This window comes from Megascapheus bottae, chromosome 8 (assembly GCF_031878675.1).
Source record: "Megascapheus bottae isolate mThoBot1 chromosome 8, mThoBot2.hap1, whole genome shotgun sequence".
In the NCBI taxonomy this organism is placed as follows: domain Eukaryota; kingdom Metazoa; phylum Chordata; class Mammalia; order Rodentia; family Geomyidae; genus Megascapheus; species Megascapheus bottae.
This window is the reverse complement of record NC_143516.1, coordinates 41,977,413-41,991,063: the sequence shown is the minus strand read 5'-3', so window position 1 is coordinate 41,991,063 and position 13,651 is coordinate 41,977,413. Positions and strand designations below refer to the sequence as shown.

At 36.7% G+C, this 13,651-nt stretch overlaps 1 protein-coding gene across 4 annotated transcripts in view; it reads left to right on the top strand.

Moving 5' to 3' along the window:
* The first annotated feature begins 2,656 nt into the window (after positions 1 to 2,656).
* The window catches only part of Lin28b (lin-28 RNA binding posttranscriptional regulator B), an 80,142-nt gene continuing 69,147 nt past the window's right edge, over positions 2,657 to 13,651 (top strand). For 2 of the 4 annotated variants that reach the window (XM_090338369.1, XM_090338366.1), the window contains exons 1-2: positions 2,657 to 2,701; positions 10,026 to 10,213. In XM_090338369.1, the coding sequence (XP_090194495.1) occupies positions 2,665 to 2,701; positions 10,026 to 10,213 (225 nt within the window). In that variant the 5' untranslated portion in view covers positions 2,657 to 2,664. Of the gene's footprint in view, positions 2,702 to 9,109; positions 9,210 to 10,025; positions 10,214 to 13,651 lie in introns of those variants that run through there. The other 2 variants (XM_090338370.1, XM_090338367.1) reach the window with 1 other exon arrangement.

The following is a 13,651-nucleotide window of genomic DNA, read 5'->3' as shown; positions in this document are numbered from 1 at the left end:
GAACTGCTACATTCCCACTCTTTATGTGTTTAAAATAAAGCAGGAGTTAATTCAATTTTTATTTATTTTATTTTATTTTTACAAGTTTACTTATTCACACTTGTTATTTGCAATAGCAAATTGGTTAGTTGACTGTTACTTTTTTTCTAATGAAAATATAATTTACACACAGAAGTTTTTTGTGCAAGTTCTTCATTTCCATAAATGCCATTCTAGAGATTGTAAACTCAGATTCACAAGTTTTATTAATTCGTTCATGTATTGGAAAATAATGTGCTAAACACTAAAGAACGCTAGCATTAAAATCATGGGTTAAATATTGGAAATCACCACCACCACAGGGCACAGATTCAAGTTAAGAGAATGAACATTTTTTTGGAGAGCTCTTAGAGTAAACTACAATCTATTACTGTATTACAGAGTAAAGGCACTGTCTGTACTCAGTAAGAAACAGTTAGGAAAAGAGCTTTACATGGAAATTTACATGGGGAGCAGAAACTGGAGTAGTAAAAGAACAGAGAAATGTATTCTAGGATTCACAGTCCTAATTAGATTTTGCTTTCTAATACTTTTTTTCTTTTTGCCAGTCTTGGGCTTGAGCTCAGGGCCAGAGTACTGTCCCTGGACTTTCTCAAGGCTAGAACCTTACTACTTGAAACACAGCACCACTTCCTGCTTTTTATATGTATGTGGTACCCAGGAATTGGACCTGGGTCTTCGTGTATGCTTGGCAAGCACTCTACCACTACGCTAAATTCCGGGTCCCAATTTTAATGAACTCTTTTTAGCCAAAAATTATAGTATTAAGTAACTTATACATATGTAAAAGCTATATCCTGTTTTTGAGTGTTCAGAAATTAAGTATTATTCAAAAAAGATAAGAATATGAACACTAACATGTCAAATGATTTATGTAACATTTACTTATGTCATTCCTATCATAATTATGCGGTAATCTATGTTTACACTTGATTTTGTTTACCTGTTTTCTCATTTGTTTACCTATTTTTTTCTTAGAAGTGAAAACTTTTTAAATCATTCCTTAACATCAGAGGAGGTGGAGCTCAAAGAAGAATGCTATATCCAACACCCTAGGTTCTATCCTCAGAAACAGGAAAAGACAAAAGGGCAAAAAGAGAGAGAGAGCGAGAGAAAAGAACAATCCCACCAACCTGCAGTTAAATATATGCATTGTGGGGAAGTAACTCCATTTTGCTTTACTTTCAGTGTTAGTGATCTTCCTGCCTCAGCCTCTAGGGTTCTGGGGAATTACCTATGTATGCCACTTTGTCCATAGAACTCTTAAATGATAGTACTTAGCCAAACTCTGTTGATTTTAACTTTATCAAACATGTAATTATAATTTTAAAAAAATATTTGAAAACAATATTTAACAGTTATATGTATACATTTTTAAAATACATTTGAAATATGATGTAAAAATGTTAATAAAAATCTTAAAAACATACATTGAACTTCCTAAAATGTGAGCAGATAGCAAAGACTAAGCATAGGTTGTACGTGTTGATAGAAGGGAATGGCATAAGCTAGCATTTTGCTGAGATATGTATAATAAATATACTAAAACATAAATGAAATGTTCAAAATAAGAATAGTCTTGTTTATGGGAAACCTAGTTCAGTAGTGTCTGTCATTGTGTGTTTTGATTGTAAACACAGGATAACAGGGATTTAATGTACAGAGGTTCACATGTCTTTTGTTCACATTCTTTCTCTTATTCTTTTCAAATCTTAGTGGAATTGTCATCCTTTGTAAGAAGAATCTAAGGTCAACATTCAATTAGAACTCTGAACTTAGGAAAGCTCCAATTCCTTTTGAGAAAAAAATTAAATTGCAACATAAAAGAATTTACACATAACCAGTAAACAGGAAAATAGTAGAAAAGTGTCTGAAAGTGAAGGGAAGAACGATAACCCTGGATGGTATACATACCATCCAGCTGTTTCTAAAACATAGTAACTCTTTTCCTAGAATAAAAGTGGTAATTCAGGGCTTTCTCTTCTAAGTGCTACTACTTACGTGGCCTATTTATGGCAAGTTTCATTGGCTTGTGGCATCTACCAGTGGCTGGCTGTATCAGAGACATCAATATTTATGTTTTGAAAATGAAAGTATTTTGTTTATTAAAATGAGATATAAAATATACTTGGTGAATAAATATTGATTTTCTTCTCAAAAGGTATTTGAATATCAGACTACACTCTGGTATACTATAATAAGTTTCTCATAATTTGCCATCTAAAATTTACCTGAAGAGAAGAGGTTCATCAACAAACACAATATTATAGGTTATGTTGATTTTTTTTAAATACTTGGATTTTTGAATTAAGGTGTAAACGATGAAAAAGTATTAAAACTGCATTGTTAATGAAATGACCTTTACTGCATCTAAATGGTATTGTTTAAAATGCTTTTACAACCTGTTATTCAATAGAAATGAGTCCAGTTTATATCAGTTGATTATCTAATTTTGCTAGGTGAGTCTTAAACTGTATACAAAAAAAAGTTTACAGGTCGTTTCACAGAGTCAAAACCTGGGCATTTTATTGCTTTCTAATGAGCCATTAAGCTGAAGAAGAGGCAATTTAATAGGCAATTAATGTAATACTGACTTGAGCTCTCTGATTTTAGGTTCTCCAGAAGATGATGAGGTCATTCAACCAGGTTTCATCAGCCCCAGGTTAGTCTGCTTTTTAAATTAAGTATTTAAAATATTTTATTAGGTAAAATATTTTAGATCATTAGAGACATATGAGAAAACTTGACCAATCCTCATAATCTCTCCATTTTGATTTTCTACTTTGGCAAGATGGGCACTGTGTCCTACCTGTACTCTACCCGTAATGCACCATTTATAAAACTGCTGCTCCCACTAAAACTCCATGTATGGCATCATCTAATCAACACCTTTCTGTTCTGAGTTTAAGGGTGCTAGATTTCGTTATTCCTTTTTCCATAGTTCAAGATAACAGATATTTAAATGCATAGAGAAAGGAAAAGTATTCATGGCTTATTTGTTGTTTTAAATTCCAGATAGTCACTACCAAAATTTAAGTAAAAATTTAGATATGATGTTATTTTCAAAAAACTTTCTGAGGGAATTTCCCATATTTGGGAAGCTTCATTTATATTGTTTTTCACATACAGATACCAAATTTTGCTCATTATCTTACTGAAAAAGTGAGTCCTTTTCACTTAGTATTTTAACCCTAGGCTTCTGATGCAGATGTATATTTTCATGTACATCTATAACATTATTTTTAGGTAGTAATTTTATTGATAATATTACTTGTGCTTCAGCCCTGGACTCAGTTCTGTACTGGCTCTCCACTGAAAGCACCCACAAGAGCTGTGATATAAGCATTCCTAAGTATAGGTATAAACAATATTCTCTTATGAAACTTTTCAAATAGAGACTTAGTAGCCGGGGAAAAAGCAGTAAAGATCAAAGGTTTCAATGTTGAAGACTATAATAAGTATTGCTTTTTGACACTTTTTTTTTCCTGTAGTGAATCTTTCAACATGGAGGTGATACTTCAATGACTATACTAGTAAATAAGATTCTCAAAAGTTGCTACAATATTTTTATGTATCAATTAGTTTTCTTCTCATTGTGGCTTTCTCTGGAGGCAAATAGGTTAGTACTGAGATATTTTTCTTTTCTGTTGGGAAATAATGTTAACACCAATGTGTTAAGTGACTGCAATAAAGTTTCATGTCTGTGTCTCCTTGTGATTAAAAATGGGTGTCTGCACTACTTTTACTAAAGCAAAAGTTATTTTGGGAGATGGAATTTTAAGCGGAAAGACTGCATATCCATGGGGCCCATCTTCTCTTTGAGCAGATAAGAAAACTGAGGTCCTGGGAGGCTTAGAGAGTAGCCCAAGGCCACAAGATTAGTGCTTGGGATCCAAACTCCATGGCCTTCAATTTCTAGCTGTATGTTTTTCATTCCACAGATTCACTTCCCACACAGACATCTTTAAAGCCTGAACATTTCTTCCTTTTTTTTCTCTTTTATTCCACTACTTTTTAAAAAATTTTGTGATGTACCTGCCCTCTTGCTCCCAAATAAATTCACAACTATGGATATTGAATTCATACTGGGCTATTAAATAGCCACACTTTTCTTCCACTTGATTATTTCCTTTGGTTATGAAGTTGTAACTAATAAACCTTTAATTTTTTTGGAGAGGGAAAAATAAAATGTGTACTTTACCGTTCCCATCCCCAGACTTAGGGTTTTTCTATTACTGCAAAAAATATTTTTAAATTAGTAAATATATATTCAAATGATGTAGGTCAAAAATTCTCTTCACTTTTCAAACATCATGGAATTTCCTTTTCTGAGCAAAATATTCTGAGCAAAATAATATAAAGCCTATTTACTTTGTGAGTTTTCTAACCTGTTGCTATCTTAATTATAATGAAGAAAAGTATCTGGTGAGTATATCTGAAAATATTTGGTAGGGTAGTTCTAAAATTTAAGTCTTTTTTTAATTGGGAGAGAACTATGTTCATTTAAAGGACATTTTGCAATTCATTTTTTTCAAAAAGATATTCTGTATAAAATAATTGTCTTACTGCCCCCTTTTCTGAATTGTTGCCCTAAGCATTTACTGAAACACTGAAAAGAAAGAAGCCCTTCCAAATGTTTGTTCTATGAAGCTGTAAAAGCAATAAGTGGAAAACTTTAAAGATTTATGCTACCCAGTTCCTTTCAGTCCACAATCATCTGTAATTATTCTCAGAAATACATTAAGAAGATATTAAAGGAAATGTTTAAGAAATTTGTCCCAGCTGTAAAAATTCTAAAAGGAACAGTTTTCTTCTTCTTTTTTCTTTTTAAGCCATTGCTTTTGCTCCAGATAAGTAAATAAGATGAGAATGGAATTGTGTTTTTGGAAACAAAAACAAAGTGCTCCCAAGTTCTGTAGTGCCTCTCTCTCTCAAAGCTCCCTGCCGGGTGCTCTGCCTCTTTTTTTTCCCCCTTAGACTGTTAAGAAAGTTGCTGCCAAGGTAGTTTGCAGAAATGCAGTGAAATGGGTGGAATCGGGATCGGTTTCCGACGTGTGGGTAGGCAGCCTTTATGCGGGAAAGATCTTTAGAGGGCCAACCTGGCTCCCCCAAATCCATCCGACCAGAAGTCCACCCCCTCCTGCTGGCTTTTGCAGAGCCCTCAGAGGAAGATTTTTCTCCTGGCTTCTAGATAGGAGCAGCCGCGGGGTCTGGTTGAAGTCAGTTCCCTTTTAAGCCATGCTTGGTAGAGGCAGGGGCAGATATTTTCTTAGGTTCTGATGACTCTCCCTCTCCCCTTCACTCCTCTTACCTTGGATTTAGAAGGTCTGGCATCTTATAGAAGGATCAAGTTATAAACAATTCATTTTGGAGATGTAGTGAGGATACTAGATTGTGTCTAGTGTTTTTGCTTTAGTAGTAGTCAAAGGGGTTTTTCTTTTCTTTGTTCTTAGGGACTGGGTGACAGTGCCTCAATTAATAAGATAGCACCAGCCTTATTTGGAATGCCTGGTTTCTAGAAAGGTGGTGATATGATAAAGGGAAAAATGATACAAGAGGAAAAGGTGAGAAGTTGCAGGCTGAAGGTGGAGGGGATGAGGGGAAAAGGAAGGAGAAAGGCAAGGAAAAGACCCGTCTCCCAACCCTGGGGCCCATGCTGCTTGTGAACTCAGGGGCTGCAGACCGGGTTGGTGGGGTCGGGAGGAAGGGTGGAGTCGGACACTGCATGGCCACAGCCCCTCCCCCTAGTTTTAAGAAGAACTGAAGCATTGTTTCTGGGTTTAATAAAAGTCACTCCTTGCTTCTAGTAGAAAACAACCATGGTGGGCTTCGGCTCTTCTTTAGCTCCTTGCATTGTGTTGTGGAAGGGAGGGAACTGACAAATTGAACCTCCTTTAAAAAAAAACAAAAACAAAAACGAGGGAATCCTAAAATTGTGGTAAAGGGCATATGACTGATTATTTTTTGGATTCTAGACCTACTGCATTGATTTTTGTTGTAGCTGCTTGAATTAATTTTAAAGACATTTCAAAAGAACTATGATATTCTAAGCTATAAAACATTTGGCTTTCACAGGTATAAAACATGCGTTTTGAGTCAAACACAGGTCTTTCTGGCACTAAAAACAAGTAGGAAATGAGAAAAAAATTAAAACCAGAAGACTTCAGGAAGGTGACAAATTGAAAAGCATTGTAGGAGACTCAGAGGACCTTTTTATGTGAAAGAAGCACTCTGAGCTTTAAGAGCTTATGGTCCGTTTATGAAAGGATCTTAGGCTCAAAAAGATTTGGGGAAGGGGGAGAAAAGACAAATCTATTTGAAAGATTATGCCCTGTCGTCCTTGAATTGGTGAGATTCTACCCCCGCATTTCCAATTCTCTTCTTTCTTTTTCCAGCCTTCTACCACTTTCTCCCTTTTCTCTCTCTGTTCCACCCCCACTATATGTAAATATATTTGCCTTAAATTCTTTGTGAATGAATTTTAGGATTCTCAGGGTTCCCAGTTGGAAAAAGCCTTCTACACAACTTGAAAGGCTGATGTCCCTCTCAGGAAATGAATGAGTCGATAACCTCTGACACCAGTAGCCAGTCCAGTGAACTCTACCTTAATTCTTCTAATACTGGAGGCCCCTGAACAGTCATAATGTGAAATTCATAACTATGCCATCCAGTGTTGTTCAGCTGTGGCATTCTACAGTTACCTATATATTGATAAGTTTGAATTTTGTCAAATTCAATTTAGGATTCACACTACAATTTTTGTATTTCTGGCTTTTGTGATTAAACTTTTCTAATGAAAAAAACCAATATGTTGATAAAATGTTATCTCCCATAAATACTTAACAAAACCAAACTATACTTGCTTGTGAATTTTATAATTACTTTTAGTAAATAATAGCACTTCATCTCAATTTAAATAGATACCTTTTCAGATTTTCCTCTAACGCTAGATGTTAATTTTAAATAATTCTTTAAAATATAGAAATAACTATTTTGTAATAAGATAATTTTATATTTAAACCATAAAGTTTTATATTTAATGTACTTTATAATTTAATGGTACCTTATAAGCCAGAGTAATAAGTATGATAATTATTAGTTGTTATTGTTAAAAATTATGTCCAGTAAATGTTTAGTTAGTAAATATTTTTTTGTCAGGCTGTGAAGCTTTTGCTACACTGACATAACATTTTGGTTTTTACACTTTATCCTTTTCCTACTTACTAGCTGGCACACTATTCCTATCCAAATAAATAAGAGCTTGCCTTCTTTCCCGAGAATGACAAAATGAACAGATGCAACATCTCTACAAATTAGTCGGTTTTGCTTGATAGTAGGATCTATTTTTATATACATCCATTTCTTTCAGATCTAAACCAATTAAATTATTTTTAGTTGCTCACAATGAAAAAGGTGTTTATAGGTTGTGTGTGTGTGTGACTCTCAAAAGCTTTTCCACTGGGGATTCCAACATTTCAGGTGGTGTGAAACACTGGGCTGTCTGGAGATGTGGGGAGGGAGATTGCCGGGCATGGCGGGGCGGGGCGTGGTGGGGGAGGGTCAGCTGGTAGCTTTGCCTAAGGGAAGTGGTATCTCCTGTTCGTTTTCCCTGAAACTGCCTGTTTAAGAAAATGGGGGTTGGGTTGACTGGTGGGCGCCTTTTAATGTTTCTAACAGGGCGTTATTTCGTGCCTCAAAGCCAGGCATTTCTGGGGACACTTGTTCCCATGGACTAGAATGTTGGATGAAGGGGGCACATTGTCATCTGCACCGCACGGTCACCACCTCTTGAACCACCCTGAGAAGTGGGAAGTGAGCCTTGGAAGTGGTGGGGGCGGGGGGGGGGGAGGGTGTCAGTGCGGAAGGGCCAGGCGGAGCTTCCTCCGCTGCTCGACGTGGGCGTCCTCACCTCTCCCACCGGCGGCGAGGTGATATTTTTCCAGCCCGGTTCGGGTCAATATTGAAGTTTACCTTTTCCTCCTCCTCCTCTCCCCTCCCCCTCCACCCACGGGGACCCCAGCCCGCTCCCCCCACCCCCAGCCCCCCTCTGGGTCTGCTGCCACCTCTCCGGGCAGCTCCTCTTCACCTCCCCAGCCCCGGCTCCCCTCCCCCTCCCGCTCCCTGTCTCCAGCTCTTGGGGAACAATCGCCACTGATTGAGGTTCACTCTGCGTTAGGCTGGAAAACCGGGTTGTTATTTAGGAAGTCATTAATCACATCTCCTCCCCCGGAAAGGGATGGCGGAGAAACCTGTGAAAGTACAATTCCTAAAACCTTCTGAAACGACCAGCCTAGAAAGGATTTGATTGCCTTGAAAGGGCATAACGATTTTTTTTTTTCTGGCACAAGTTTATTTTAAATTTGAAAAAAAAATTTTTTTTGCAAGCCATAGTAGGTAATAACGTGCTGTTTGTTTGTTTGCTTTTTGGTCGCTGTGTTTTTATCAATACCCGAAGTTCAAGGAAGATGTAATTCGTTTAAATCTAGACTTTTTTTTAAAATAGATTCTGTATTTTCGTTTAAGAATTTACATTTAAATTAGTATCCCAAGGAGGTATACTGTTGGGGAGTAGCTGAATTCCGAGGGCAAAGAGAAAAAAAAATGAGAATATGAGTTGCAGTGCTTGCCTGGCTCGCCCCCGCGAGCTTCTGTGGACGGACTCGTGTGTGGGGCACGCGTGTGCACGTTTATGACCGCGGTTTCCCTGCACCCCTCCATTGTGTGAAAACAGAAGCGCAGAATCAGCGTTCTGCTGCCCACGAAGGCGCATCCCCAGTTGTCTTTGAGATAACATGTTGGAGCTTTTTTTTTTTTTTTCTCTTTCCGTGTTCATTCATAAATTATTTCGATGTCAGCGCAGATGAAATGGCGATTGGTTATCTCTGCCTCTTGCCAAGCCCCTTAAGGATCCGAGGTGAAATTAGTAGCAAGAAAGCATGTAATTGACAAAGTCACGTGTGCTCAGGGGGGGCCAGAAACTGGAGAGAGCGGAGGGGGGGGCGAGAAAAAAAATCAAAAGAAGGAAAGCACATTAGACCATGCGAGCTAAATTTGTGATCGCAGAAAATCAAGATGTTAGACTGATGCCGAAGATCACTCCTCCGTTCCAAGGGGAAAGTTTGCATCCTCCGAGTTTGGCGCTGAGGGCCGGTGGGGCAACATGGCCGAAGGTTAATTTTCTTTTCTATTGTTTTACTATGATTTTCTTCCCTCTTTTCTCTCCCTACCCCCTTTTCTCACCCTTCCCTGCCCATCTCTCCCCGGCCCCTTTACCCTAATACGAGGGCATTAACTCCCCCACCCCCGGCATCTCCAATGGGTCTTTCTGCAAACCTATTGTTATAGATCTCCAAAAATGTTTTGTACCGCCCACCCTGATTCACAACTTGAAAAGCTTTCAGGGGGCTATTGTTTGAACTGTATGAGCGTGATTAAGCGCAGTTTCAGTTAGTGAGCCCAAGAAAACTTTTATACACCTGCCTCCTCCCCCCCCCCCGTTCGACCCCAACTTTAATTGAAAGTTGTGTGTGTGCGTGTGTGGGGGGGGAGGGGAATGCACATTGCAAATCCACTGCTGTGGCATGTGCATTTACCTAGTAGTTCTAACCAGCTTCGGGGTTTTGATTTCCCTTTCCTCCCCGCGCGGTTTCCTAGGAATTGCTCTTCGTGAATGGGATCAGTATTAAATCAGCAGCATGCAAGTGAAGTATAGCATGCCCGACTGTAACATGCGGCTGAGAAAACAGAGTTAAATGAAAACAGTACACGTATGTACAGAAACATGGAAGTTGGTGTGATCGATAGAGCCCTGTGGCTTTTCCGCTTCCCTTTTCATGTAACTATTTATTGTAGAAGAAACCAAACCATTTTCTTTAAAAATTTTAAGCTTCTTCCCTTTCCCTCATGCAGTATTTTCCTTCTAACATTGAACATAGTATGGAAGTGCTGACCTTTTTTTTTTTTTTCTTTTTTTTGTTCCATCTCAGGCGGGGCAAGCAAAGGTGGTGGAGAAGAGCCCGGGAAACTGCCAGAGCAGGCAGAGGAGGAATCCCAGGTTTTGCACGGAACTGGCCACTGTAAGTGGTTCAATGTGCGCATGGGATTTGGATTCATCTCTATGATAAACCGAGAAGGACTCCCCTTGGATATTCCAGTCGATGTATTTGTACACCAAGTAAGCCAAACTTTTTTCCTACCTCTTCACCATTTTCAATGTGGAAGATTCGATGTGTAGTTTTGTTAATTGACGTACAATAATACTCCCTTTGGTATATTGAAAGATAGAATCCTCCTTAAAATCACATGCTAATATTGTTTGTAGGAAAAAAAAAATATGTGAGCTCCTCCCAGGGTATCTTCTCCAAAACAGAAAGTGAAATCTTTCGGATTTTACTATTTGGACTATTTAACATTTCCTTCTCTTTCATTGAACAGAAAAATTGTGTTTTGGTAGCTTCCGGTACCATTGATTACAGCATACTCAGTTTTCCAGGTCTAGTGAATGAGCAAAAACATGAATGAAGAAACAATAGTCATTTGAGAGATTTTAAATACAGCAAAGCATTTTGCTGTTGTAAGAAATGTATAGGTTTCTCATATTTTAGACATCTGTAATCGCAGTAGCTCCTTGTATTATTTTACCCCTGCCAGCCCTGTAGTCATTTGTAGATTCAGATCAAAATAATTTAATTTCACAGTAAGATGAAATAGAACATCGTTGTCTGGAATGGATTTGAAGAAATACCAGAGAGCATTTTTGGTGCTTAGTGTAGAACATTGGTCCAAGGATACTATCTCTTTAAGAGACTGAACTTAAAAATGTGTGGCCGAAAGAGGCTCTAGGTGGTGTGTTTAAAATGTGCTGGTCTTCTATTTGGAGACTGAGTAATTGTGTTGTAATTTTAAAAGATGTTTTAGATACCAACTGTTTTCATCATTACTTCTCATTAAAAAAAATTATGCCTAGAAAGTGATAAATTAATATCTTTTTCATTCCCATTAATCAATCTCTTTGTCGTTAAAAAAGGTGGATAGTTTTCAAGTCTGTTTTATCATGAGTGAAAAAATATAAACTCCCAAATTAATTACTAAAAAGGAAAAGGATCAGGAGTTGAGCAGATTATTTTGGCTTGACATCTAAGTTTAAAAGAATTAAAGGAATGGCTACTTACACTGCAAGATGACTGACATAGATGCATACCTGAAATACTTAGCATCTTAAAAAAAAAGTGTATGTTTATTTTATACTGTGTTTTGTGTTTCTGTTAATGTTAGCATCTCCCTGAAAGCTTTCCCCCATAAATATCTTCAAATTACACATATAAACAATAGGAACATATGAAACCATTCCGTTTTGATCTGTTGTTCTTTGGTGCTCTAGTAGCTTCATGACCTTACTAAATACAGTGTTTTCCTTTTCTACAAGCCTGGCCATCATTTCTAGCTATTCACATGTGGAAGGAAAAGCATAATCTGTGAATTTAAAAGGGTTTAAGTAAAAAAACCAGGATTCTACCTATAGGATACTGAAGTTTTTGCTACCTACAGTATATTTTAAAATAATGAGCCTTTTTATCTCCTATGGATGATTGAAAGCATTGATGAATTCATTTTCTCTCAGGTTCTTGCTTCTCCCTTTGAACCTTCTTTTGGTTGTTAAATTTTTCTTTACGATCTCATAAATTTGTTTTATTGATGAATGAAAACAATAGCACTTTTCTTTGTTTGATGACACTTTGTTATAATTGTTTTTCCATATTTGGTTTTTAAAGAAAAATGTCAAATATTATTTTATTAACAGATGCTAATGACATAATCATGAGACATCCAAATTTAAGCTGCTTGTTGTCAACTGAATCAAAAATATATTGGTACAAAATTTTTACATATAGCTAAGTTTCTAGATTGTTAAAATTCATTTAAATATTTTTATTAATCTCCTTCATTTATCATGTGTATATGAAAAGGGGAATATTAAATGATGCATAAAGAATTTACATGAAAATTACTTTGAAGAAGACAGAAATCCTTCTGATTTTAGTCAGGCAAATACATGTAATAGAATGGTTAGATGTTGCTAAATGATCTGTATGAAACTGTCTGAGCATCTTTTATAGAACTAGGTGTAGTTCAGGGCTCTTTGGGAAAATTGTTTAAGACTTCTTCTTTTTTTTAAAATTTCAGCTGTCATTTTTTACTGTCATTTTGCTTGTTTTTCTTGAAAACATGCCAAGCTATCTATATAGATTTTTTCCATTATATCTATGTACTGTTTCATTATGCATGAATGCACATGATAGATAATTAGAAATTTTAAACGTTCAGCTGGGCCAATGTCTGTGCTAATCATTTTAATTGTGTGATAGATACATTGGTGTATGCCCCAAAGTACAGGTGGTATTGAATTTCTTTAAATATTTGAACACATTTTAAATATTACATATTTGGGGAAATAAAAAATTATTTAGCTTCTATAAGATAGTATTTGAACTTCCTGCGAAGATACTTAGGATTATTGACTCCCCAAAAGCTACGTCTAAACAGTTCACTTCTTGTGAAATAAGGTGTGTGTGTGTGTGTGTGTGTGTGTGTGTGTGTGAGTGAGTCTGTGTGAGAGTGCGTGTGCGTGTGTTTTGATAGAAACCTAGATTTATTATCTAATGCTATTTGAAAATTGTTGGCATTAACATATCCTGTAGTCCTTGTGATGTCTAAATCCTGAAGCTGAAAGATGTATGGAAGTGTTGCACTGTCCCTATGTTTAGACATTTTGGTAAATGCAGTGAGAGTCTGCTGTTGATAGATAATGTGCGGCACTGGTGGTTTAAAAGGACAGTCCATATTAAACAATTGGATTGTTGACATCCCATGTTAAGAATAATATGAACATATTCTGGTCTTACAAATTCTTTTTCAATAAAGATTAAAAAAAAAGGAATCTTAAAAAAAAAAAAAGGATTGCTGGGTGCCAGTGGTTTACATACCTGTAATGGTTGGTATTTAGGCAGCTGAGATCTGAGGATTGTGATTCAAATCCAGCTTTGGCAGGAAGGTTCGTGAAACTCTTACCTCCAATAAACTACTAAGGAAAAGCCAGAAATGGTGCTGTGGCTCAGTGGTAGAACTCTAGCCTTGAGCAAAAGAAGGTAAGGGATAGTACCTGGGTCCTGAGTTCAAGATCAAGGACTGGCAAAAAAAAAAAATAAGAAGAAGAAATGAAAAGAAGAGGACAGTCTATCTTTTCTAATTTGCAATTTAAATTTTCTCATTTCAAAGATATCTTTGACCCATGTTAATAATTGTGAAACTAAAATTTTAGAGTTCAATGATGAACATTTCATTTTTTAAAAACTGACGAAAATATATAAATAATGTGATTGTACATTTTGTTATGCTTCACTGTTTTGGTGGTTGTTCTTAAGATATTTTATTGAAATTTGAAATTTTTGGTGGTGACTCAGGTTGTAAACTTTTCAAAATGTCCTAATAATTCATTTCAAAACTCAAAGATTTGGCCAAGAGTTTGGCCTAGTGGTAGAGTGCTTGCCTAGCATGCATGAAGACCCGGGCTCAATTCCTTGGTACCTCATACTTAGAAAAAAAGCCAGAAGTG